Raw genomic sequence first — 27,713 nt, forward strand, 5'->3', positions numbered from 1 at the left:
GGAAAGAATGTCCTATGGAAAAAAGACAGTCTCTTCAACAAATAGTGTTGGGAAAATGGGACAGCCACATGCAGAAGAATGAAACTGGACCATTTCCTTACACCACACACAAAAATAGACTCAAAATGGATGAAAGACCTCAATGTGAGACAGGAATCCATCAGAATCCTTGAGGAAAACACAGGCAGCAACCTTTTCGACCTCAGCAGCAGCAACTTCTTCCTAGAAACATAGCCAAAGGCAAAGGAAGCAAGAGCAAAAAGGAACTATTGAGACTTCATCAAGATCAAAGCTTTTGTACAGCAAAGGTAACAGTCAAGAAAACCAAAAGACAACTGACAGAATGGAAGAAGATATTCACAAATGACAGATAAAGGGCTAGTATTCAAAATCTATAGGGAACTTATCAAACTCAATACCCAAAGAATAAATAATCCAATCAAGAAATGGGCAGAGGGGGCACATGGGTGGCTCAGTGGGCTAAAGCCTCTGCCTTCTGTTCAGGTCATGATCCCAGAGTTCTGGAATCGAGCCCTGCATCGGGCTCTCTGCTCAGTGGGGAGCCTGCATCCCCCTCTCTCTGCCTGCCTCTCTGCCTGCTTGTGATCTCTGCCAAATAAATAAATAAATAAAATCTTTAAAAAAAAAAAAGAAAGAAAGAAAGAAATGGGCAGAGGACATGAACAGACATTTCTGCAAAGAAGACATCCAGATGGCCATCAGACACGTGAAAAAGTACTCCACATCACTCAGCATCAGGGAAATAACAAACCAAAACCACACTGAAATACCACCTCATAACAGCCAGAATGGCTAAAATTAACAAGTCAGAAAATGACAGATACTAGAGAGGATGTGGAGAAAGGGGAACTCTCCTACACTGTTGGTGGGAATGCAAGCTTGTGCAGCCAGTCCAGAAAACAGCATGGAGTTTCCTCAAAAAGTTGAAAATAGAGCTACCCTATGACCCAGCAATCGCACTACTGGGTATTTACCCTAAAGATACAAACGTAGTGATCCGACGGGGCACGCGAACCTGAATGTTTATAGCAGCAATGTCCACAAAAGCCAAACTATGGAAAGAGCCTAGATGTTCATCAACAGATGAATGGATAAAGAAGAATTGGTATATATACACAATGGAATACTATGCAGCCATCAAAAGAAATGAAATCTTGCCATTTGCAATGACGTGGATGGAACTAGAGGGTATTATGCTGAGCAAAATAAGTCAATCAGAGAAAGACAATTATCATATGATCTCCCTGATATGAGGAATTTGAGAGGCAGAGTGGGGGATTTGAGAGTAGGGAAGAAAAAAATGAAACAAGATGGGATCAGGGGGCACTGGGGTGGCTCAGTGGGTTAAAGCCTCTGCCTTCGGCTCCGGTCATGATCCCAGGGTCCTGGGATAGAGCCCCGCATCGGGTTCTCTGCTCGGCGGGGAGCCTGCTTCCACCTCTCTCTCTCTCTGCCTGCCTTTCTGCCTACTTGTGATCTCTGTCTGTCAAATAAATAAATAAAATCTTAAAAAAAAAAATGGGATCAGGAGGGAGACAAATCATAAGAGACTCAATCTCACAAAACAAACAGGGTTGCTGGGAGGTGTTGGGGGTAGGGGTATGGTGGCTGGGTTATGGACGTTGGGGAGGGTATGTGATATGGTGAGTGTTGTGAAGTGTGTAAGCCTGATGATTCACAGACCTGTACCCGTGGGGCAAATAATACATTATATGTTAATAAAAATAATTTTTTTAAAAGTACATATGAAACAGCCTGTAAAATAGACCAGATGTTAGGAACAAACCAAATCTCAGTAAATTTAAAAACACTGAAATCATACAAAGCATCTGCTTTGATCACAATGGAATGAAACTAAAAATGAATAACAGGAGGAAAACTGACAAATATGTGGAAAACATAGAAAATTAGAAATCAGAAAAAGAAATATGTACAGATGAGTGAAACTAAAATACAACATTCAAAACTTATGAGATGCAGCAAAGGCAGTGCTCAGAGAGATACTTATAGATGTGAAAGCCTACATTTAAAAGGAAGAAGGATCTCAAATGAATAACCTAACTTTACACCTTGATGAACCAGTAAAAGACCAAACTAAACCTAAAGCTAGAAGAAAGGAAACAAGACAGATTAAAGCAGAGATAAAACACAGAGTAGAAAAATAATAATCAACAAATCCAGAAGTTGGTTCTTTGATAATATCAACAAGATCAACAAGTCTTTACCTAATGACAAAGAGAAACAAACAAACAAAAAACTTGTCAGAATTGAAAGTGAGGACACTACTACTGATGATAGATAAATAAAAAGAATTACAAGATAATTCCATAACAGTTGTATGCCAAAAAATTAGATGAAATGGACATACACACAAGAAACACATGAATTAGCTAAACTGACTCAAGAAGAAATAGAAAATTTCCCATAGATCTACAAAATATCAAAGTAGTAACCAAAAACCTCCCAACAAATATAAGTCCAGTACCACCAAACATTTAAAGAATGAATACCAAACCTTCTCAAACTCTTCCAAAAAACAGAAGACAAAGGAATACTTCCTAACTCATTTTGTGGGGCCAGCACTATCCTGACACCAAAGCTAGATGAAGATATCACAAAAAAAGAAAACTATATACCAATATTTTTTATGACTACAGATGTAATCTGGTTGGCTCAGTCGGTTAAGCATCTGCCTTCAGCTCAGGTCATGATCCTAGAGTCCTGAGATTGAGCCCCACGTCAGGTCTCTGCTTGGCAGGGAGTCTGTTTCTCCCTCTGCCCCTTTTGCTAGTGCTCTCTTTCTCACTTGAATAAATAAATAAAACCTTTAAAATTTGTTTAAAAAAAAAAAAGAAAATTGAACTGACATTGGAGCCACAGTTCAATGGTGGGTAGGATACTGTGGCCTAAATCTAACCAGTTGATTGTATACTTACAAAAATCAAAAACAAAACAAAACAAAAACCTATGATGTCTATAGGAATTAACTCCAGAGTTCACAGAATATTAAAAAGGTCCAAGATACATTCAATACTTACTTGACATATTCAGACCTAGAAAAATCTCAACAATATAAGAGAAAAAGACAGTCAATAGACAACAACCCAAGAAGAACACAAATGGCAGATTATTAGACAAAAATTGAAAGAGGGGCGCCTGGGTGGCTAAGTCGTTATGTGTCTGACTTTGGCTCAGGTCATGATCCCAGGGTCCCGGGATCAAGCCCCACATCAGGCTCCCTACTTGGCTGGAAGCCTGCTTCTCCCTCTCCCACTCCCCTTCCTTGTATTCCCTCTCTCGCTGTGTCTCTCTCTGTGAAATAAATAAAAATCTTTTTAAAAAAAAAAATTGAAAGAGAATATTGTAACCATGCTCTAAGAATAAGTGAAATAAATGGATAATAAATGGGTAGGTAGAAAGTCTTAAGTTAAGAAATATAAGATGTTTTAAAAAATCAAATGGACATTTTAGAAGTGAACACGATAACCAAAATACAAATTTCACTGGGTGTGCTTAACAGCAGAATGGAAATGGCAGAGGAAGGAGTTAGTGGACTTGAAGACAGTTCAATAGAAATTATCCAGTGTCAACAAAAGAACGTAATAAAATTGAAACAAAATGAATAGATCCTTGGGGACTTTAGAGACAATACCAAAAGGTCTAATATTTGTACCACTGGATTCCCACAAAGAACGGAGTAAGAGTGTGGCAAAAAAAGTTTTTGAAGAAATAATGGCTGACAACTTCCCCAAATTAGCAAAGGACATAAATTTATAGATTCAAGAAATTCAGTAAACTTCAAACAGAAGAAACAAACAAACAAACAAATGCCTATCAAGATACATCTTATCAAATTTCTGAAAACTAAAGATGCAGAAAAAAATATTGAAAGTACCTACAGAAAAATGAGGCAACAATTTGAATGACTGAGGATTTCTCATCGGGTACCCAAGGAGCCCAAGAAGAAACAGCACAGTTTTCAAGTGTTAAGAGACAATAACTGTCAGGGCACCCAGATGGCACAGCTGGTCAAGCATTCGACTCTTGGTTTCAGCTCAGGTTGTGATCTGAGGGTCAAGACTGAGATCTGCACTGGGCTCTACACTCAGCATGGACCTTGCTTCAGATTCTCTCTCCATTTCCCTATGCCCCTCCTGCTCGTGTCCTCTCTCTCTCTCAAATAAATAAATCTCTAAAAGAAAAGAACTGTCAAACCCAGAATTCTATATCCAGTAAAAATACCCTTCATGAGTGGGGGTTAAAAAAAAAAAAGAGGGACGCCTGGGTGGCTCAGTGGGTTAAGCCGCTGCCTTCGGCTCGGGTCATGATCTCAGGGTCCTGGGATCGAGTCCCACATCGGGCTCTCTGCTCAGCGGGGAGCCTGCTTCCCTCTCTCTCTCTCTGCCTGCCTCTCCATCTACTTGTGATTTCTCTCTGTCAAATAAATAAATAAAAATCTTTAAAAAAAAAAAAAGACATTATCAAAAAGAGGAAAACTGGAGTGTCTGGGTGGCTCAGTCAGTTAAGCATCCAGCTCTTGATTTCAGCTCAGGTCATGATTCCTGGGTCATGAGACTGAGCCCCGAGTTGGGCCCTGCACTCAGCAGGAGTGTCTGCTGGAGATTCTCTCTGTCCCTTTTGCTCTAACCTGCCCCCCACGCTTCCTCCCCTCCACACTCTCTCTCTCAAATAAATAAATCTAAAAAAACAAGAGGAAAATGAAGAGAACATATGGCTAGTAGATCTGCTCTGAAAGAAGTGCCAAAGGAAGTTCTTTAGACAGTAGGGAGAATATACTGGGAAAGAAACACAGAATTTCAAGGATAAAGGATGAGCAACAGAAATAGTAAATATCTTAAAAATTAAAAACAGAATTACCATATGACCCAGCCATTCTGCTTCTGGGTATATAGCCAAAGGAAATAAAAACATCATGTTGAAAAGATATCTGCACCCCCATGTTTATTACAACACTGGACTCTTAATTTCAGTTCCGTGGTGATCTCAGAGTCCTGAGATCTAACCCTGCACCTGGCTCCTGGCTCAGGAGGAAGTCTGATGGAGATTCTCCCTCTCCCTCTCCCCCGGCTCCTGTGTTCATGCTTTGCCTCTCTCAAATAAATAAATAAACCTTAAAAGGGGGGGGGGGGTAAGTATACAGAGAGTTTAAATTATATAATTAACAAGATACATAATGGATACATGGTACCCAACTAAGACGGAATTTTCCATCTTTTATAGCACGCAAGGAACACTTACAACCTCTGATCTGTATCAGAACTCAAAATCACAAAAAGTTCCAAAAAGCAGAACATACAGAGCTGTTCTCTGAATAAAATAAATACTAAAATTTGATATTTACCATAAAAGTGCAGCCAAAAATTTATCAAACTAAAAATTTTAAAACACCTTTTTAAATTATTCTTGGATTAAAGAGGAAATTTAAAATGGAAACTATGAGCTAATTAGAAGTGGATAAAAACTAGAGCATTATTTTAAGAATGTGTCCTAAGCAGTCCTCAGAGAAAAATTTATAGCTTTAAATGCCTTCATTAGGAAACCAAGACTTAAATAAAGGATAACCCAACACACAACAAATAAAATGAAACAAAAACTAGAGGTCAATTCTGTTTATGAAAATAAAGGCAAAAATCTCCCCCCAAATACTAACTAAATGAATCTAGGGGTTTATCAAAATAGCGAAGCAACATGACCATTAAAGGCACATCCCATGAATGCAAGGACAGGGAGCTCCGGGGAAAAAATTGTTCTCGTCAGTCACCACATTCATAGACTGAAGGAGAAAAACACCACATTCTAAAAGGAGAAATCTGTACGGCAAAAATGCAAAGTAAAAGACAAATGATAAGCCAGGAAGAACTATTTGTACCTCAAATTTCAGAAAAGGGACTAATTTCCTGAAAATACACTTTCTTATGTGCCCATTTTTTTTTAAACCAACAATTAATAGAAAAACATACAAAGTGTATGAAAAGTCAGTTCTCAGAAAAGCAAATGCAAATGGTTGTTACACATGCAAACAAACAAAAGCAACCAACACCCCCCCCCTCGATCCACTCGTAACTAGAGAAATGCAAATTAGGAACGCCCTGAGGGATTTATCTTTAAATACCATTCTCTAGTGAAAACCAGAGCTTCCTGGAGGAATCTAGGGCTGGGATGGGGAGAATACAAAATGAATCTTATAGGACCAGAAAATAAGGAAATGGGGAGGAGGGAGGATGGGGAATGGGTACCCAGAAGCCCACCAGTAGGAGCTAATAAAGGCCAAAGATTCAACAATTTAACGAACAAATCAAGCATGATCGTATTCAATTATAACCCAAAGAATAAAATAAAAAAATAAAAAATTAGTGCAGGGGGTGCCTGGGTGGCTCAGTGGGTTAAAGCCTCTGCCTTCGGCTCAGGTCATGATCCCGGGGTCCTGGGATCGAGCCCCGCATCCGGCTCTCTGCTCGGCGGGGAGCCTGCTTCCCCCTCTCTGCCCGCCTCTCTGCCTGCTTGTGATCTCTACCTGTCAAATAAATAACATCTTAAAAAAAAAAAAAGTCAGTGCAGAACAGAAAATATTCCTCACGCAGGAATGTAAAGGGAATTAGCAGCACCTTTCTTCATCCCATAGCAGACACTTCCCGGTGCCATCTGAGTGACAGGTGGTGGGCTGGACGAGGACAGTCTCCCATGCAGCTCACAGCCTGTGGTGGAGGGACAGCAAACACAGGCATCCAGTCACCTCAAGCAGGGGCACCCCTCGGGTTCTCCTTGCCTCCCCCTGGGCCCTTTCAGCCACCCCAGTGAGTCACCTTATTCTATCTATTTATTTATTTATTTAGCACGAGTTCCCTTTCAGTAAAGTGAGATAGAGATTACTTGAAATAAAATGCAACCATTTTAAATGGTGCATTTGATGTGCTTTGACAAATGCGTATTTCTGTGCAACAATCACCCTCATGAAAATAAAAAAAACAGTTCCAGCGCTCCAGAGAGCTTCCTCCTGCCCCCAACCCAGGTCACCACTGATCCGACTTCCGTCATCACAGCTGAGTTTCGCTTGTTCCAGAAATTCATAAAAATGGAATCATACAGCATGTACCCTTTTGAGCCTGGCTTTTTTCATTCAACATCATGTCCGCAAAATGCATCCCTACTGTTGCATCTGTCTGTGGTTTACTCCTTCTTCCTGCTGAGCACATTCCAGGGGCCGGAAGCCCCGCAGTGAGTTCATACTCTCAACTGTAATGTGCCATTGGGCCTTCTGCAGTTTGAGTAATTAAAAATAAAGCTTTGGGGGGGTGCCTGGGTGGCTCAGAGGGTTAAAGCCTCTGCCTTCGGCTCAGGTCATGATCCCAGGGTCCTGGGATCGAGCCCTGCATCAGGCTCTCTTCGGGGCAGGAGCCTGCTTCCTCCTCTCTCTGCCTGCCTCTCTGCCTGCTTGTGATCTTTGTCTGTCAAATAAATAAATAAAGTCTTAAAAAAAAAAAAAAATAGAGCCTTGGGCCCCCAGCGGTGGCTCAGTCGGTTAAGCCTCTCCCTTTGGCTCAGATCAGGATCCCAGGGTCCTGGGGCTGAGCTCCACATGGGCTCTTTGCTCAGCAGGGAGCCGCTTTTCCAGGCTTCTGCCCCTCCCCCGCCTTGTGCTCCAGCTCAGGCGCCCCTATGCACTCTCTCTCTCTGTCTCTGACAAGTAAATAAATAAAATCTTAAAAAATAATAAAAAATAAATTAAAAAATAAAAATAGAGTCACTATGAATGTTCAGGTTCAAGCCTTCTGAAACACACGCACTTTCATTTCTCTTGGGTAACTCCTTCCAAATAAAATGTCCAGGGCAGGGCACCTGGGTGGCTCAGTGGGTTAAGCCTCTGCCTTCGGCTCAGATCATGATTTCAGCGTCCTAAGATCTAGTCCCGCATCAGGCTCTCTGCTGGGCAGGGAGCCTGCTTCCTCCTCTCTCTCTCTCTGCCTGCCTCTCTACCTACTTGTGATTGCTCTTTGTCAAATAAATAAATAAAATCTTTAAAATAAAATAAAATGTCCGGGGAACATGGTATGTCTCTGAAGGAGCAGGAGGCTGGCTGAGGACAGAGCAAAAGCTGGCGCCTTGCACCTCCCCCATCCGCTCCCCTCCATATGTGTAGCATTCCTGAGGCACCCCTGACTGCCATAAAATGATAAATAGTTAACTTGCTGAGATCACAGTCCTGCAAGACAGGAGTCTCCCTTGGTTTGCAAATGCAGCGCAGAGGTCCAGGTTCGAACCTGCAATAAACGACCCTTGCTGCTTGGCTTTGACTCACGTCTCTGGTGGTCTTTTAAGGTGGGGGTAATATTCAGTTGGCATTTCATCTCTAACATTTTAAGAAACTGCCAAACAATCTTCCTCAGTGGGGGTCATCACTTCCACCCCCATCAGGGGTGTATGAGAATTCCGGTTGTTCCACATCTTCTTCAGCACTTGAATGGGAGAGTCCCCTTTTCTGAAGCCATTTTAATAGCTATAAAATAGTATCTCATGGTGGCTCTAACTTGCACTCCTAGATGTCTAATAATATTGAATACAGTGTCAAGTGCTTACTGGACATTCATATATCTTCGTTGGATTGTCCGTTTAAAACTTCGGCCAATCCAAAAAAATTGGGTTGTTTACTACTTCTTAGTGAGTTACAATTTTGAGCCAAATTAACACTGATTAGTATCAGGTTGTCTCTGTTCTAACCCTCACCTGGCCTTCTCCCAGGGGATCTAGAGTAAGCTCCAAACACCAGGGTCTGGCTCTTTACCATCTGTCTTGTCCCCCTGGCCCTTTGCTCAGTCTTTTCTTCCACTAAGGCTCCTGGCAACCCTCGGAACCCGACATAACCAGCCAGACACCTATTACCAAGAATCATCTCATTCAGGAGTCTCCGGACACACTGTTGACCCACACCGGGCAAATGAAGGTGATGCATCTTCCTAACACTGCTGTTGAATGAATAAATAAATGAATGAATGCCTCTTACCCAGCAGGAGGTGCCATCAAAGTCTTCTTTGAGAAAGTGACACTGTGGGATGATCCCAGAGTGAAGAGTTCATCAGATAAGGAGGTGGAGAAGAGCATTCTTGGTAGCAGGGTCAGCAGGCTCCAAAGCCCTGGAGTGAGGAGGGAGAGCAATTTGTTCAAGAAACTGTAAGAAGGCCTATGTGTGGGAGAGACAGGGAGCAGAGGACACCAAGAGATAACGTTTAATCTCCCCCATTTCCCAAGGTTTGGGGGATAAGGGAAATGGAAGTGATCCTGATTGAGGATTTAAGCATCCTTCTGGCTGCCAAGAGAGGAAGCAGAGAGGCCTCTTAAAGACATGTTTCCAACAGTCCTGGGAGGGGACGGGAGTATTCTGGGGCCTTCTAGGGGTCTTGGTGATGGTGAGAAGTGAACAGAGACAAAGAAGGCTTTAGGAGGTGAAGAGGTACGGGCCTTGGTGATGGACTAGCGGTGAGGGTGAGGGAGAACAGGACAACCTCGGGTCTCAGATCTGGGGAGGGAAGGATGGCTGGCGGTGCCCTTCATTGGGGCCCAGGTGCCCTTGGGAGTCGCCGGGGTATGAATGGGAAGAGGGAGCAGAAGGCAGGCTGGGGCAGCCAGTAGAAGAGGCCGGGCTGGCCAAAGATGGGAGGGAGGCCAGGGGAGAAAGAGGGAGTGGGGTGGGGAGCTGACCGCTCCAGGAAAAGCGCAGGAGGACGAAAGGGTCTTGCCGTTTGGGCGCCTGGCTTCCTGGGGCCTGGACGTGAGCAAGGACACGGGCAGGAAACTAGACGACGCACGAGTGTACTCAAGCCTTCAGGGCAGGCAGGGAAGACTGGAAGCCCCGACGGGGCGTTCAGGGGACGCAAAAAGAAGGTCTCGGAGCTCCCGGCCACGGCTGTGCGGAGAGTGCGGGGAGGTGTGAGGGGGCCTCAGGCCAGCCCCACGGGCGCTCCCGCCCCGGGTGGGGGGGGCCGGAGCAGCTGGGGCAACCTAGGTCAGAGGGGAGGAAGGCAGGAGGAGGAGGGCGAGCGGAAGAAGCTAGCTGGGCCGCGCGGAGCAGGAGACCGCTAAGGAGGGGAGGAGGGGACGAGGCAGGAGGGGCGGGGCGGGGGCGGGGCGGTGGGGGATGCGCCCCCGCTCCTGGGTCTCGCCTTTTTCTCCTTCCGCACAGTCCGGGTTTCCGCTTCCCTCCCGGGCGCGGGGTGAAGGAGCGGGGCGCGCCTGGGTCCCTGCCGCCGCCGCCGCCGCCGCCGCCATGTGGCCGCCAGACCAGGAGCCCGACCCGGACCCGGACCCGGCCTCGGCGCGCGCCGGCCGCTCTCCGCCCGGCGCGGCGATGCCGGGGCTCCGCGCCCTCCTGCCGGCGCGCGCCTTCCTCTGCTCGCTCAAAGGCCGCCTCCTGCTGGCCGAGTCGGTGAGTGCGGCGCGGGGCCCGGGCATGGAACCGCGGAGGCGTCGTCGGGACTCCCGGGCCCCGCCGAGCCCTCGGAAGCGCGGAAGACGGGCGGACCGGGCGGACCTGGGAGCACTTCCCGAGGCGTCGGGGGGCGCCGAAGCTCTCCACGCGGGAGGCAGAGACGAGGCGGAGCCCGAACCCAGGCCCTTCGGGCTCCCTAACCCAACGTTGGGGGCTGCTCGGGAAGCCTGAGGCCCGGGCCTGCCAAGGCGACGGGAGGGTCCCTGGAAACTCAGCCCGGCACTGTGGACCTCGGGCACCTCCGCCCTCTCTGGGCCCCCGGAACGGGCTGCGGCCCCGCATCTTCTGGCATCCGTCATGGGCGCTCCGCTCCCCAAACTCTCCCGCCATTCTGGCTGCGCCCCGGGAGAAATCAGCCGGCTCGGTGTTTCGCGACGCCCGAGTCGGGGCCAGGGTGGGCTCTCCGCGCCCCTGCCTGCTTTCCTGGGCGCAGGGAGGGCCGGCCGGGCCTCGAGCTGCGGGGCGGAGGCCGGGGTGGACTCCGGCCAGCCAAGACGGGGAACAGCGGGAAGTGGGAAGGGGACCCCCGGGATTGGGTGAGGCCCGGGCCGCACAGTGCGGGGTGTGCAGGCCGACCCCTCCCCCCGGGTGCAGGGGGCGGGGGCGGGAGCCCAGCGGGGTGACTTCATCCCCCTCCTCCCCTCCCCTGCCCTGATCCAGCCGCCCCGCCCCCGCCAAGCTCCTTCCTCCTTCCCGCAACCCCCACCCGGGCCTGTCAGGCCTTTGTCTTGGGGACACTACGAGAACTCCCGCACCATCCGCGGGTGGGGCGGGGTCTTGGTGCTGGGCCGCTGTGCAGGGAAGGGAACGAAGTGGCCCGGCGCAGGGAAGGCGAGATAAGGAGCAGCTCTTGTTACTTAGATCCCCGGCAGTTTGGCTGTCCCTGTTATTCCCACTTTGCAGACAAGAAGGCTGAGGCCAGGACGTCTAGGGAATTTGACAGGACTTGAGGGTCAGGTGAGGGAAGGATGAGAGTGGGGATCAGAGGAAGGAGGCTTCTGCCCCAGACCTCTTCTTCCTACTGCTCAGGGCAGATGGCGGGAGGCCTTCCTGCCACTACTTCTACCCCTGGGGTCAGCCCAGAGGTCATCAGCCCACACTCCTCTCGTTGGCACCCCAGTCCCAGCCTGGAGGTGGATGGGAGCCACTTTTGCAGAGAAGCCTTAAATCCACAGGCCAGTGAGGGACACCAACCCCAACCCCCCTCCAGCCAGCCTCAGACGAGGTCAGGGTCTCATGGCCTTGTTTTCCTGGGAGGCCCCTCTCTGTGCCTTAATTTCCCATCTGTCGGGTTGAACCCGGCTACTTCCCTGGCCCTGTTCAAGGCAGTTTTGGGTGCCCTGGGGACTCCCTGGGATCTCTGCAGCTCATTTGTCTGAAGCAGCCACAGCGTTTCCTGTGGGGCATCTCAGTGTCCCTACAGGGCCCCCTGGGCTCCACTCCAAGCTACTCAACCATGGACATGCGCAAATCCTGCCCAGCCATAGTGACAGAAATCAAAACAGATAAAGGCCAGCACCCATAGGGCAGGGTTCCTTAAGCCCTACAGGTGTGTGGTCAGCCAGCCCTGGGTTCAAATTCCGATGCCTTCTCATTGGCCCCATGATACTGAGCAACTCACTTCACCTGTCTGTCCCTCAGTCTTCTGATCTGTGAGGTGGGCTGTGGGCAGCACCCGTGTATGGATGGTTGTGAGGATGCCCAAGCCTCAGGCCCTGGCCAGGGAAACAGCGCCTCATATGGTCTGCAGAACTGGCCAGGGGGCCTCAGCATCTTCAGGCATCAGTTCCCACCCACAGCAGGTGGACAGGGCTGCGGAGAATGCTGATTCTTGTTCCTTAGTGCAGCATGCACTGAAGCGGCAGGGTCAACGCACCCCCCTCCCGGAGGTATTTTCTTCGTATGAACTGGCAAACAGAAAACCCAAAGAGTTAAATCATCAATGCCCATAGACCCACTGCGTAGACTGTACAGTTGTTAACCTGCTGCCGGCTTTGCTTTATCACGCATCTTCTCCTTCTGTCTGTCCACCAGTTAGTTTTTCATGCAGAATAAATTACCTGCATCAGTACATTTCAGCTCTGAGCACTTCATCATGCATATCATTAAATTCAAGATTTGTGTATTGTTTTGGGAGTTGGGTGTCATTTGTTGAAGTGGTTCCTGCTTCATGAGCTGCCTCTGAGACTGCTTGGGTTTGATTTGCCCTGTTGTGCACCATCTAAGTTGGGTGGATTCTGCCATAGAGCCTGCTGGGGTGCGGGGGCTGGGTATGCAGCCACAGAAGGCAGCCTCCTGGGGGGCTGGATACACATGGGAAGCTGGGACATCCTGACTGGGTCCTGAGAGGGCACAGGCACGGGAATCAGGGTGCAGACCTGTGCCCAGAGGCCTCAAGGGCAGCAAGCATGTGGGCCAGGGCCCCATGATGGGGTTCTCATCCTGGCAGCTGCAGGACTGTGGGCAGGTCACCTCCCCTGCTGGAGGGACCTCTGGCCCTGGCTGCAGAGCCCAGGGCCAGGGGTTGTAAAAAAGGTTCTGATTTTTCCTCCCGTCCCCTCCAGGGTCTCTCATTCATCACCTTTGTGTGCTATGTGGCGTCCTCTGCATCCGCCTTCCTCGCAGCGCCTCTGCTGGAGTTCCTGCTGGCCCTCTACTTCCTCTTTGCAGATGCGATGCAGCTGAATGACAAGTGGCAGGGCTTGTGCTGGCCCATGATGGTAAGGGCTGGGTCCAGGAGGAAGGGGCTGGCTGCATTTTGACCCTCATCCTTTCTTCAGTGCGCCAAAGGGGCTCTTTACAGTTGGTTGGAGCCTGCACTCCCCACTCAGCAGACACGTGACCCAGAGCAGGTTGTCTTACCTCTGGGAGGTCTCTGGAGGAGGCTGAGAACCCCAGCTGACATCCTGGCCACTGGCCACCAGGTGGCGCTGGTGCTCCCAGCCGGGCCGGCCGGAATGAGCCTCCGCCGCAGGAATTCAAGCCATTTCCACAAGAGCAGGACAGGTTAAATGAGGACTTGCGGGGTTCAGCCAGACCCCAGCCATCTGGCAGCTTGCCTGGTCACCCAGGATGCCCCAAAGCCCCACCTCAAATTTTGCTGTTTGAGAAGGGACAGAAGGGCTGCGAGTGAACCCTGGTTCCTTGGCTTCATATCCGATGTGTTTCCTGATGGGCTGCACTCTGTGTCCCTATTTTAGGAACAGGTGAGCAGAAACCATGATAGGTAAAGGTATCTGCCACAAGTATGTGGCACAGCGAGGCCCAAGGCCAGATCTCCCCACTGGAGAGCCAGCAGGAAACAAGTGACCAGGTTTCCCACATCTTTCTCAACAAACAGGGAGATGTGCTTGTGGGCCCAGCCACAGGGCAAACTGCAGGCTGGCCCACGTCCTGTTGTCCACTGGGCAGGGGATGGCCAGCTGGACCCGGAACGGGGCAGCCCAGCTGCTGGAAGCCTCCAGGGGCACCTGGTCAGGGGCAGGAATGGGGGGAAGGGAGAACTAGGGAGTGCAAGGTGGGGCCAGGACAGGGCGGAGCCCCAGGGGTGCCAGACCTGCAGGGCACCAGGTGTGTTATGCAGCCTGCAGGGCCCACTGTCCCCTGGGAACAGTGGGTTCCAGCTGCGTTCCTGCCACCTGGTGCCCTTCTGAGCCCATGCCCCTGTCTGGGCTCCCAGCCCTGCTCCAGATCCCAAAGCTGTGCTCCACTCCTGGAGCCCAGGGCAGTGACCACGCCCACCTCTCCCCAGGACTTCCTGCGCTGTGTCACAGCCGCTCTCATCTACTTCGCCATTTCCATCACAGCTGTCGCCAAGTATTCGGACGGGGCTTCCAAAGCAGCTGGGGTGAGTAGCCACCCTAACCCTGTAAGGGGTTGCCCAGCAATGCCCCCTCAAGTTCACCCCACCTCTGATGGAGCCCCAGATGCCCCTTGGACGCTCAACGTCTGGGGCAGAGTCTATGCCCACAGGGGATCTCAGAGATTCCAAACTCCTCTTACTAGAGGCTTCATCTGCCCCAAGTTTTGAAGGCTGTTTGCCGAGCCAAGGTAACAGCTCATTTTGCTTCTTGTTGGTACCGGGAGGGGTGTGTTTGCTATCTGAGCTACGTATCCGAGCATATCGAGCAGGGCGGCAGCTTCTCTGCTTCTCCCGGGCTCTCGGACCCGGGACTCCCAGCTTCTAATGATCGTTCCCATCCATCCTGTCCCCTGTCTCACAGGTGTTTGGCTTCTTTGCCACCATCGTGTTTGCAATCGACTTCTACCTGATCTTTAATGATGTGGCCAAATTCCTCAAACAAGGGGACTCAGCAGAAGAGAACACAGCCGATAAGGCAGAAGGTGGGTGGCCACCCTGTGGGTTTTCACCTGGGACCCTGGCTTCTCAACCCAGGACTGTTGCTGGGGACCCTGTTCTCCTTTAGGGATGCTTGACCAGTTTGAGGTTGGAGGAGCATTCCCTCTCTCCCAATATGGGCAGGACATGGGTTCCCAGCCTGGTTCTCCTGTTCCTTTATGGGATATGGATCATAAAGCAGGCTGGGCTGGCTCCCCGGGCCCTCGGGCTTTCCAGGAAAGGCATGCTGAGGGCAGGCCCGGCACCTCCTGCTGACAAGACCTTCCGTCGTGAGCCCCCAAGGCAGCCGGAGTGGCCACCTACCCTGAAACCCAGGCACCTGCCCAGTTTCACCAGCCCGTGGCTCAGGGGCCAGAGAACCAGGCTCTCATCGTTACCTGCAGCACCTGGGCAAGCTCAGGTTTATGAGCAGAAACCATCCTTTTGCTAAGAATGGATGAGGCCCATCTCCCATCCTGTATTTCAGCCACACCTAGGGTCACTGACCCTAGACATTTTCCTTAGGCCTTTGTGACCTACTCATTCCCTGCCCTGGGTGTTTCTAGACCACTAGCCCAGTAAGCAAGTAGGAAGTGACCGTGGACACATGTGTTTGAGTATTGTGGGCTTTGAGACTTGGAGATGGACGTATGATTTTTTTGATGTAAAATGATTCCTAGCTTATGTGTTAGAATACAGGAAGCCCACCAAATCAGACCAGTCTAACCCTCTGGACAGGGCCAAGGGAGTCAGGGTTTACAGAGGCTCTCGGAGCTCATCCGTGATCCGGCAACAGGGTGAGGACAGACTGGGGCTCCAAGAGACCGAGTTGGCCGGTGAAGGGGTGTCCCTCCCTGAAATTAGCAACCGGCACTGGGGCTGAGGCTGGAGGGTTAGCGACTTGGGTGCTTTTCCTTCCTGGAGTGGGGGTTCCAGAAGATTCTAGAGAGTACTCAGTATTGGACTTCAGGAACCCTTGACTCAAACTTTAGATAGGCCCTTAACGTCATAAAATGTGTCTGATTATCATATAAAATTAGGACTGGGGGCAAGGGGGACTCAAACTATAAGATGGCTAAAAAGCAACTTCCTGATTTTCTAGTATATTTTACTTTCTTGTGCCAGAAAAGAGCTGACCCCACCCTGCCCTGCTGACTTGCATGGTAGGGTTGAGTTTGGTGAGTTTTCAGGCTGAAGCCCCAGCCCACTCACAGCCCAGGGGAGACTGGAGAGGGCCTGGAGCAGGAGCATGTGGGCTCCCCGCTCCATGTGGCCACATCCTGGAGGTGACAGCAGCTGCCCCTGCAGCGTTGGGTCCCAGGCCCCAGGCCAGCCCTCCTGCTAAGCTGCCACCATCGACAGCACAGTCCACGCGGGAGGGGTCTGAGCCTGGGGCTCTAGCCAACAGCCAGAAACCCAGCCAGTCTCCCCAGAAACAGCTTCCAGGCCCCGCTGGCCTACAAACTCCTGCCAAGCATCCCCTTTGCTTTGCTTTCAGAAGAGAATTCCGACTCTGACTCTGACTGAAGCCCTGCCCCGCCCCAACGACCGGAGCCCCCCAGGCTCCTACAGTCGTGCCTTCCGGCTGGGCGCAGTCAAGACACCACATGCGCTGGGAGAGAGGCGGTGACTTCTCCAGCAGCAGTGGGAGCTTCTGACAGAGCCGGCCTCCTCACGCCCCGAGGTGACACGCCCAAGCCCGGCCTACCCAACAGCACCCCTTGGCTGAGCAGCATCTAATAACCACTGCACACACGGGGGCATCGTCAATAGTCTGCCACGCCTCCTCATTTCTGCCCCACAGACCTTTAGCCTTGTACACTCTCTGCCAACAATAAGCACAAGGGGACAGAGCTGATGGAGCCCTGTTACCTCTGTCCCCTGCAGCGGGGAAGGGGGGTAAAAGTAGGACCAAAGCCACCACAGGGCCAACCTGCTAGGCCCCCGGGATTTTTGTCTGCATTTGGTGTCCCACTCAGCCAGGCACTTTGTTGAGAATGATCCTTGCAAGATCTTCTGTTCCAGGAGCACCAGTTCCCTCTTCATTTTTGAAGCAGGAAGAAAACCGACCTTTGCTCTCCTCTAGGAGCGAGCAGGTCACAGTGCCCAGAACAGGCACCTCACACCCTGGGGGGCCACGTCTTCTCTGGGGGACCTGACAGCTGTAGATCAGCTTACCAGGTCCAAAAGATCCAGATACCTAACCATGAAATAACTGATGGTTTCTGGGGGGCTGGGCAGGCCCAGCCAAACCCTCTTTCCCGGGGGCCCGCCAGCCGGCGAGGGGCTCTCGGGCACTCAGGATGATAGGTCTCTCGACACCAGAGCAGGTCTCCTGACTGCCTTTCGAGAGGTGAGATGTGCCTTCTGCGTTCACCTGAGTATACGTCCTGTGTATGTTCAATGGGATTTTGTAACTTTATGTAATTTTTTTTTCTTTTTTTACACAAAAGTAGCTTTTTAAATGGCATTTCCTCTGACCCAAGAGGCCTGATGAATGAATGAATGAGCCAGATGTGGACCCATGTCTTGGGCATTTGTAACCTTTGTTCTTCTCTTGCATGTGAAAAAAGCCATAATGGATTAAACCAGACTGACTCCATGCTTGGAGTGTATGCGTTTGAAAACAACTCACACCACCCAGGGCAGTGCAGTCCAGTGTCCTGTTCAGCACAGATGGCTCCTGTCGATGGTGAGTCCGACAGCTCCAGGGCTCAGCTCTTGCTCCACAGCTCACACCGCCGACGCCTCTGACGCATGTGCTCTCCCTCACTCCTCACACAGTCCTGGTTCTCAGTGCAGGAAACCGAAAGAAGGTTCTGGAGCTTGCCTTGGTCCCCGGAGCCCCTTTGAAGGGGCCCAGGGCCCTCTCACTTAGTGTCAGGGTTAACGATCAACCGTGCCTCTGAGGCAGCCACAACCTGGGGCTCTCGTGGTTTGGAATCTGGTTGCACAAGGGACCTCAGAGTTGGAGCCTGGGAGGACGCTGGGTCAGCATCTGGCCTAGGCCTTCTGCTCCAGCTTTCGCACACGTTCAAAACCCTGTCTGAGAGCTGGCGTGCAGATGCTGAGAGGAGCGTATGGTGGGAATTTCTGCCCCACCGTGCCTGTGCAGGTAAGCCAGCCTTGCTGCCTGTCGACACCCACACCATGGCCCCTCTCGTGGATGCGGACTGTGTTCTGCCTCCACCTCCGAGGCCTGTTTCAGAAACTGGGTCCACAGCCTTGGAAGGTACAGAGGGGAAGTGAGAGCAAGGACAGAGACAATGCCACTTTTATGTGTCCATTTATTAAACAAGTACTCCTTCATGACAATTTAATACAATATTTATTAGCGATTAGTGTTGAGAAAATTATTTTCCTCTACATACAAAAATACAGATTTGAACACTATGAAAACAATCAGGACAAGTACCATGAAAAATAGGTCCTTCAAAAGAAATAAAGGGGCAAAATTGAGGGCAATGTGAGGCTCTGTCTGTCAGGGACAAACCGCCAGGAGCAAAGGCTTTGGGGCGCCAAAACCACTCCAAATGGATAGTGTCAAACCCACAAGCTAGAGTCTGAGAAGCCAGGAGACCCACCAACAGCATAAACCATCCTGTGCCACATGGGCATCACCTCAGAATGCCCACAGCTGTGTCCAACTAGCAAAGGAAATAGTCTTTTTTAAGAAGCAAAATGTAAAATGTTAAATTAACATTGCCCCCCAAAGTGCCACTGGGCCAAGTACCAATGAATAATCAGAGTTATTAGCCATCTGACTTGACGTCCTTTGTTAAAATAATTGCATATTCTGACCCTTCAAAGGGACAAAAGAGAAGCTATAATCTTACGTTTCCATAAATCCACTCCTTCATGTTGCAGCGGCTCAGCTAGTTTACTCAAGAATTTTCTTGACCAGACAGAACCCACATCCTACTGGGGTGGGAAAGCCAAAGGAGCAGGTAGAGTGTAGCAAGTCTCGATTTCATGAAGCTCCTCGCAGCAGGACATCTATTTTGTCCAGGCAGAAAATCAGAAAGGGCCACGGAGCCCACCCCGCACATCCGTAAACCAAGGTGAGGTCCGAGAAGGCCAGCCAGTGGAGGCCGCGCGGGCAGAGGGAAGCCAGCAGCCTGGCAGGAGCACTGGCCCGAGCCGGTCCTGGAAGACATCAGGCCGGAGAAGGCCCTCAGCCTCACCAGCCCCCAACAATGGGGCTCTTCGCTGTTTTGGACCCAAAGAAGGGGGAGTCAGCACCACGTGTGTCTATCCTTTTTTATGAAACCACTTTCTCCTTTCTGCTTGAGGTGAGCAGTGGCTCTCTAACTGACCAAGTGGTTTAAAAATGCCAGATGCAGTTATACTGATTAATAATCATTTCACAGAAATATACTCTTACTCTCAGACTGTTGAAATAAGCAGAAACAAGTTGCTGGGGAGAGAAAGCAGCAGAGAGGAGACAGGAATAGCCAAGGTGGGTTGTTATTGTTTTTTTTCTTTTTTAAAATACGTAACGAAGTTTAAAGGGATAATGGCCAAACCTCAAAACCATCATTGCTAAAAGCAATATTAAAAGGACACAATCTAAAATCATGCTACAAAAATAGTGTCATCTGGTTTAACTAAATGTACATCTTTTTTTTCAATTCCATGATTGACAAGTGTTTATGTGACTGACACACGGAAGGCACCGAAGGTGAAGAGATTATTATTTGTCTTAAAATATACAAAGACAGAATTACCTACGTTGTGGGGAGGGGGGAAACACATACAGTCATACCTGTAATAAATAGTTAAGTGTTTCTGCCACGGGTTCCTGAACCCCTACAAACTTCAACATATACAAATAGTTTCGATCCCTACATTCGCTTCGAGGGAACATCAAAATCAAGTTATTAAAAGCACTGGTTTTATCCACATATGTCAGTTTCATCAGGAAGCAGGGATGGAAAACTCATTTTGGGTTACAGAGTGGAAGCGCTGGAAGTAGGCAGCCCCCATGTGGGTCTGGACCGGCCTGGGGGTCCAGGCAGGCCTCCTGCCCTCGTCCTCTCCCTGGGAGCCGGCCCTCCCCCAGCTTTGAGTCAGCCAGTTCTCCAAGCCCTGATGATCTGCCTTCCTCCATTCTCTAGAGAATGGAACAGAGTTTCAAAACTTGCAAACCTATTCTGGAAAGGCAGGAAAGCAAAATGGCCCACAGAGGAGGACAACCATCCGTTAGACCTGGCCCTGCCTGGCCTGGGTACCCGCCCCCCCCCGCCCCACCATGTCCTCACTTCCTGGTTAAACAAGATGCTTCCCACCAGTGTTTGGCATCCTCCTCCAGAGACGACTCAGATTTGACCCGTTCAGACTATTACCAAGTCCCATACAAACCAGCCCCTGAATCTACCTGTCACACCTCCACTCACTCCTCAGAGGCACAATTCAGTAAAGAAACTTTGGGCCGAGCCCTAATCCCATCAACAGAGCTCGCTCAGGTCCTCTGAGACAAGTTCATTAGAAACAGAAAAGTTCTGAGAGCTCCCTACCAGCCGGGCTTTTAACCCCTTAATGAAGGCTCTCTGCTCTCTGGCCTTTGTGTACAATGCATCCCAAAGAAAACAGGCCACTCCCAGGAGTCTAATAAGCAAGTCACCAAATTAATGTCCTGGCATAAAAATGTAGACAAAAAAACTAACCCTATAAAAATGATGCACTATTAAAGGATCCATAATCTAAGTTTTACTTTAGGCAAGTTGCCACTGATTCAAGCCCAGTGGGCTTATAGGTAACTTCTTTCTGTACTGTTGATTGATAAGAAAAACTGGAAGGGGGGGGAATCCCCAAGGTTGGGAAATGACATCCAAGTGGAATAAAAATGTAATCTAGACCAAAGAAGGGAAAATACATCAGGACCCATTGCTCTGTTTCACGCCCAGGAGTGTATAAATGCCACTTACAGGTGTAAGGAAAAGTCAACCGGAACATTCATTTTCAGAAGGAAATTCCCGATCGAACAGGTATTGAGGGTGTTTTCTGTCAGAGATGGTTTCTAAAGAAAAGCAAGGGACAGGGTCAAATATTTCAAACTACCTTCTCAACCAGACAGTTCTTAAGATCTCAGTAATACCTGCTGAGGAGAGAGGAAACACAAGATTTTATGAAGAGCCAGGAAGATTTCCAAAGCTCAAGGCGGGCAGCGTCAGCGCTGCGTTCCCTCTAGGCCCGCACACCGAAATCTGAGGCACCCCGTCCAGACTCAAGAGACGCCCAGAGCCCATGTAGAGTGCCAAGGCAGGCCGGTCCCCACATCCAGCTCTCCCTCTCAGGCGGATTCCAAACACAAGACCTCATTTTTTCCAAAGCAAGAGGATAGGAAGGTAGGTCGCCAAGTACATTTTTTCCAAATGGCCCAGGTCAGTCACCACATGTGGTGTGAGGAAGGATCCCCAGTACACAGCGGCATGTGCTGAGCCCCTCCCTCCCTCCCACTGCCCGAACTGGCCCCGCCCCCTGCTCCCACCTCTCCAGGCCTTTGCCTAGCTGGTCCTCAGAGTGGGTGCTTGCTGATAAGGTAAGAAACACTCAAAGACAGAACTCCTGGGTTCTGTAAAGTTCACTAGGAACTAAAAAAGCGTCTGGGACCTCACAAGCTCATGGCAATCCCTGGGGCAAGAAGCAACTTTTTATTTTGCTGGAGAGAATCAAGCGGCAAAAGCCTTAAGTCTAGAAAGTGTTTTTTGTTTTGTTTTGTTTTGCTTTTTGCTACCTGTTTAATGTCATTATTTTCCTATAAACAAGATAGGGAAAAAACATCAGGTGGCAGCAAATGACTTCATGGTTGCTTGGTTTTGAACACGGAGGCACGATGGGGACCACTTAAACCATCACTGACTCCCAGAATCACTGAACTGGCCACACACTGCCTCCACACGCTATTCATCTTTAGGGAAGATCTTGCATAGCCAGAGATTAGAACCCGCTCCACCTCTTAAACACATGCAGGGGTGAGGAATTTCTTCCCAAAGAACACACGAGTGTCTACAGGAGAAGGACCACACACAGGATACGACACACGGAGGCATTATTTCAGGCTTACTGGCTGCAAGCGAGAATTCACATATGTGCACAAAGGAGTTGGTGCTTCCTCTCCCCAGGAGACTGCCTATGGCTTAACTGAAGACCAAATCACTAAGAAAGCATCAAAGAAAGACTGATGAAACTGCAAATTTTAAAAGAGTAGACATGTTTTCAGTGGAGTCAAAAGCTCTCACCAGAAGCATCCAACACATCAGACTTACCACCTCTACCCACAGGCAAGAGCATCCTTGCCAGGGGACTGTCGCAGTGCCCCGAGGGCTGGGGATGGGCTCTGCCTCCAGGAGCTGAACCCTCAGAGCCATACTGGGTCCCCACTGGCTTCCGTGTGGCTGGGCCAGACTCTGCCCATAAGGGCACTTCAGCTCTGCTTGCCGAGAGAGCAAGGTGTTGGGGCTGGACAGGCTATGCCATCCCTGCCTTTTGGTAGGCAAAGGTCATCCCTCTTGGACAAGTGTTGCTGCACAAAGTAAAAATCGAAAATAAAATACTTTGTATCAAACTTCTGTGAGAGTGTAATCCGTAGGCCTTTGTCCTTTCCTGGCTTTCTATGAGGCCAATGAGGGTCTTTAAGCCTCCATGACTGTAATCCTTCTGTTTGTAAGGGAAAGACCTCTCTCTCCATATCTTCAGCACTGAAAAAAGACACAGGAGAAGCGGAGGAAAAAAATACCACATCAACTGAATCAGTGCCAAGACCAACCTTCCCTGAAGACGTCAGTGTCTGCGTCCTTCCAAAACCCCCAGAAGTTCCCCGAGATGCTTGTGGGTTTCAATCACACAGTCTCCAGGAACAAATTCCAACTTATACAGCAACTGCAGTTCCCATCAAGTCTGGCTCCCACTCTGAAAGCCAGCATCATCCTACCAGAAAGCTGAGAAACATGAAGATTGCCTTAGCCTTAAAATCCCCCAAACCAAATCAATGTGGTCCATATTGGAACTATTAAATGCACAAATAGGCTTCCTTCAATTTGGAGGAAAGGGGGGAAAAAAAAAAGGGCCTGTTAAGCCCCCCTACATCTTGACTATCTTGTTTGTACACAGAGGCAGCACAAGGAAAATGCAGGCAGCGTCACACCTGCCCTAGACAGCCGAATTCCCTCCACCAGTGCTCACTGCCCGGCGCGACCATCTGTGTCACCACGTCACCCAGGTTTGTGAGCTAGAGAGTGGGCCTGGCCGCTGCTGGGTTTGCTGGGAGCTAATTAAATATAAAGCAATGTATTTACAAAAAGTATGGGGGGACCTCATGGCACAAAAGATATTAAATAGTTATAGGGACATAAATAATTCTGAAGATTCTAACACTACGATGCAAACTGACTCTAAGCCCCTCTGTGGCACAAGATGCCATCACTTGTTATCACCTGTAAGCCTTTACAGTTTTGATGGACTTCAGAACCATTTCTTGCAGCTTTCAACACATCCTCAGGAGATCAACAGGCCCTTTTTCACCAGACGATAAACCGGTTTTATTGTAGTGACTTGGGAAAACTTGGGCAGCAAACCTGCCTGAGTGGTATTCTTTCCACCCCCCATCTCACTTCAAAGGCGGCTTTTTAGTGAGGCCAAGTAACATGATTCCCAGCAGATTGCTGATAAAGCTCAGGGTGGTCTTTCCAAGTGGGCCCCGCTGAATGCAGGGCTGAGTCGTTGCCAGCCTGTGTCTAACTGGAACTCTCAGAGGGAGATAAGCCCATTTCTGACAACGCAGACACACTCAACAAATGCAGAATAAATACACAAAAGGAGCAGATAAAATCCAGATGTCCTAATCTCCTCCAAAGTCACTACATCTACTAAGTTCAAGGTCTACGACTCCTGACTGGTGCTGCCTCACAACACACACAGGGGCTGGGGGCTCCATCCCACCTGCGTGGAAGCAGGGGTCTGCATAGGACACAGACAAGGAGCTTACACATGTGACCCAGGCCACTGCCCCAGAAAGGAAACACAGCAGAATTCCAATCGTACTGGATGGCCTGTCCACGGGGCTAACCCCTTGCCCCCACCCTTCAAGAACTGCAGGCTGAGCAGTGGGACCAGCACTGGGAAATCAGAGGCATGGGTAGTGCTGGACGCTTTCTCACCTACGCTGTGTCCCCCCCACCGCCCGACACACTCACGTCCGCTCCCCCCTTACACGGTGCCCGGCCACCACTGCCATCGTCCACCACTCCGCGAGGTCGGCCCAGGGGCTCTCCCGGGGCTGCACACTTGTCCCCACAGCGGGACAGGTCTCCTCTCCGGGGATGGCCGAACGCAGAATAAGTAGAGTGAGAAGAAGGTCTGTAAACATTAACAGTTCAGAGAGGGGAAACCAACAAGGTCAAACAATTTTTCCGTGAACAATAGTTAGTCTCCAACAGGAAGAATACGAAGGACAGAAGACACGACACTACAGCATCAGAGGGGCTCAGTGAACACACTCACTGCATAACCTTCACTTTCTCAAGAATCCGTTCAAAATCTGACGTCACCACAATTCTTCCCAACAACTTCCCAGATCAGTGTTCATAGTTAGGACCCTGAGGCACGAGAGCGACAACCTGTGCCTCCCGAAACATCAGTGAAACCATGTGTCGTGGTGGAAATTCAAGTATTTTCAAATCCTAGACAAACCTACTCAGAATCACTTTCCAACTGTCCTCAGGCATTCAAAAATTAGCACACGTCCCTAAAACAGAGATGTGTCCCCACCCGTGGTCCATGAAGCCAGCTAATGGGCAAGCATTCTGGCTGGTGGAATGGACTGTACTTTTTTGTGTGACTTTTACCTGAGAAGGTCAAACGGCAGGAAGTCTGCAATTCGGCCTCCAAGTAACAAGGGTGGATAGGAAACTGGAAAACAGGATGGTCCCATATGCCTGGAGGAGATCGTGGGATTCGGGGAGGTGACGCATGGGAGGAGCAGCGGAGTGAGTTCTCTGCAGGGCAGGGAAAGTTTTCTGAAGGGCGACCTTCCCGCATGGCAGCAGGCCTGCCGGGCTGTGCCAGGAGGACAGCAGCTCTTCCCATCCCCATAGAGTCCAGACCCTGCAAACAGCTCCAGCAGCACACGCGGGGCCAAACCCTTGGTGTCTCCACGGCCCAGGGACGGAAGACGAGGAGCAGGGGAGGGGTCCGGGGGGAGGACTACACGCTGCCCGGGGGCCCGCGGGGCGCCTGGCCAGCAACTACTGCTGGCTCTTCAACCCTGCACCTTCAGTCCTTGATTCTTTTTTACCCCTCTTAGCAGCTCCCATTAATCCAAAGTCTTGACTTGTCACAAAAACCTAAGACAGGGTGGCTCAGCGTCAGATGTGAAGCCTGTACTCGGGGACAGTGAGGACCTAGAGGAGACACAGCAGCCAGTGAGGCTGGCGGCTCCGACAGCTACTGAATGCTGGAGAAGCCGCCCCTGCCCCCGTCTCAGCAGCTGCGGCTGGGGTCCCGCCTCACAGACCCGCCAACAGGGCCACTCTCCGAAAACCCTTTCCCGTAATGAACTTTTTACCAAGAGGACAAAATTCAGCTTAATCACAGGAAAATCTGACACGACGAGGAAAAGAAAACTTGGTTGGAAGGGTGGGCATGAGGATGAGAGGGAGGAGGGCCCCTGGGGCTCATGTATCCAGGCGCTGAATCTCAGGGCGACCGTCCACGTCTCTGGACTCCGTGCGGGCCCGGATGTAGTCACTGGCGCTCTGCTGGTGGACACTGACTCTCCATTTCTGCACCGCCAGGAACGTGTTCACTGCATACACGGCAGTTGCCAAGAAGCCAAATATCTACAAAACACAGGCACGGTTAGTCCTCGGACCATTAGCCGTTGACGGGGTGTCTGGGCAGGACCGGCCCCGAGCAGCTCTTGTTGACCTGAGCCGTCCCCACAATGCCCAGACCCACTGTTATCTGGCTGTCAGACTACGGCCAAGAGTGTAGTTAATCATGATGCCCAGAAAGTCCTGCCTGACCAGAAGACAGACAGCCTGAGGTTTTCTCTTGAAGTATTTTGGATCTACGAAACACACACACACACACACACACACAAACACACACACACACTTCACAGAAGTGCCTCTTTTTCGTGGCCACTGGTCTTGGGTAAGAAAATACAATGTAGCCAAAATACCAAATAGAGAGAAAATGAGTGTCAAGCCACAACGCCTGACGTCCCAAACTGTGGCCCCCAAGCCTCTGCCTGCTGCCCAGATGCCTTCCCCTGGACAGCCCCAGGTGGGCAGCTCCTAGGTGAGCAGCAGCAGAATTTTAATGATTTGCTAATGACGGGTCAACCTATCGAGTGACACCTAGGTGAACAGCTTGTTCCGTGTTTTTTTACAAACCTTTTAAACTCCCCTTCACATCACAAAAGTGCTGCCTGCTCATTATAAATACAGAACAACACAGAAATGCAAAGCACAGAGAATCAAAGTCTTAACATGATCTGCTTCCTACCCTGCCTGCAAAGGCATTCTACCTTGAAGAGAAAAAAAAAAAAAATGTCATCTGGCTGCTAAATGACATCAGGACTGCCCTCTCCTTCATTAAGAGCCCCACACTGACAGATCAGGCTCTTAAAAGCAACAACACTAACAAGACATCCAGGGCTCTGTTGCAAACAGACGAAATGAGTGATTCTCAAACTTGAGTGTGTACCTGAAGCACCTGGAAGGCTTGTTAAAATGTATTTCTGGTTCAAGGGCTCCAGGATAGCACAGTCAGCTGAAGGTATGATTCTCAGTTCTTAGCTCAGGCCATGATCTCAGGGTCGTGAGATCGAGCCCCGCGTCAGGCTCCATCTGTGTTCAGTGAAGAGTCTGCTTGGGACTCTTGCTCCCTCTCCCTCTGCCCCTTCCCACCATACTCTCTCTCTCAAAGAGATAAATAAATCTTTAAAGTTGGGGGGTACATTTCTGATTCAGTAGCTCTGGGGGAGCCTTCTTCTTTTCTTCTTCTTCTTCTTCTTCTTTTTTTTTTTAAAGATCTTATTTATTTATTTGACACAGAGAGATCACAAGTAGGCAGAGAGGCAGGCAGAGAAAGAGGAAGAGAAGCAGGCTCCCCACCAAGCAGAGAGCCTGATGCAGGGCTCGATCCTAGGACCCTGGGATCATGACCTGAGCCAAAAGCAGAGGCTTTAACCCACTGAGCCACCCAGGTGCCCCAGGAATGGCCTTTCTAAAAAGTTCCTTGGTGATGCAGAGGCTGCTGTTCTGGGAACCATACTTTGAGAACCACAGCACTAAAGGAACTAGGACCTCCATTGTCCCAGTAACATCATCATTAGCAAAGAAAAAGCCCAAGAAGAACAAGCAGGACACATCCTAGGGGACAGAGGAGAGCCAGTCATAGCATGTACGAATCGGCCTGTGTTTTTACCAGCCGAGTGCACTTACCACAGCAGCAATTTCTGCCCCGGTTTGGTGATTTAAAGCAGCCAGTACGGTCGAAGCGATAAAGAAAAAGAAAGTGCTGAGTCCAGTGTTGACCAAATCCTAAAGAAAAAATAAAGTCACTTGAAAAGAATTTTTTCATGCTTTTCCCTGAAAGCAATGCAAAGATTTTCAAAATAAGAAGCACAACATCCAGCCTCTCTGATGGTTCCGCAGTTTAGTCCTGAAGGCCCAGGGGTGCTGGGCCCATGGAGGGAGGCAGAGATGGGACCGGTGTACGATGTACATCACCTGATAGGTCACCATGGCAAAATTAATGTTTTAACCAACCACACAGTCATTTCTTAGTGAATTTGTCTAGAAACCCAATGGCTAACCCATCAAGGACACGCACCCTCATTACCGT

At 49.8% G+C, this 27,713-nt stretch overlaps 2 protein-coding genes across 5 annotated transcripts in view; one reads left to right on the forward strand and one right to left on the reverse strand.

Annotated features, from left to right (window-relative positions):
- The first annotated feature begins 10,169 nt into the window (after window positions 1–10,169).
- Window positions 10,170–17,463, forward strand: CMTM3 (CKLF like MARVEL transmembrane domain containing 3). Its single transcript, XM_059383350.1, has 5 exons — window positions 10,170–10,459; window positions 13,087–13,242; window positions 14,274–14,369; window positions 14,746–14,866; window positions 16,360–17,463. Exons 1-5 carry the CDS (start codon window positions 10,172–10,174, stop codon window positions 16,386–16,388), a joined length of 690 nt encoding a protein of 229 aa, XP_059239333.1. The 5' UTR covers window positions 10,170–10,171; the 3' UTR covers window positions 16,389–17,463.
- Window positions 17,464–18,130: 667 nt separating this feature from the next.
- CMTM4 (CKLF like MARVEL transmembrane domain containing 4) overlaps window positions 18,131–27,713 on the reverse strand; it is a 73,674-nt gene continuing 64,091 nt past the window's right edge. Inside the window, exons 3-5 of one of the 4 annotated variants that reach the window (XR_009400922.1) lie at window positions 27,311–27,409; window positions 24,707–25,699; window positions 18,131–22,386 (exon numbers count right to left, since the gene is read on the reverse strand). Coding sequence is in view for 1 of the 4 variants with exons in the window: in XM_059383352.1 (XP_059239335.1) it covers window positions 25,535–25,699; window positions 27,311–27,409 (264 nt within the window). In the remaining 3 variants the exon portion in view is untranslated. Of the gene's footprint in view, window positions 25,700–27,310; window positions 27,410–27,713 lie in introns of all 4 variants that reach the window. The other 3 variants (XR_009400920.1, XR_009400921.1, XM_059383352.1) reach the window with 3 other exon arrangements.

The sequence above is a fragment of the Mustela nigripes genome, chromosome 17, assembly GCF_022355385.1.
Source record: "Mustela nigripes isolate SB6536 chromosome 17, MUSNIG.SB6536, whole genome shotgun sequence".
In the NCBI taxonomy this organism is placed as follows: Eukaryota; Metazoa; Chordata; class Mammalia; order Carnivora; family Mustelidae; genus Mustela; species Mustela nigripes.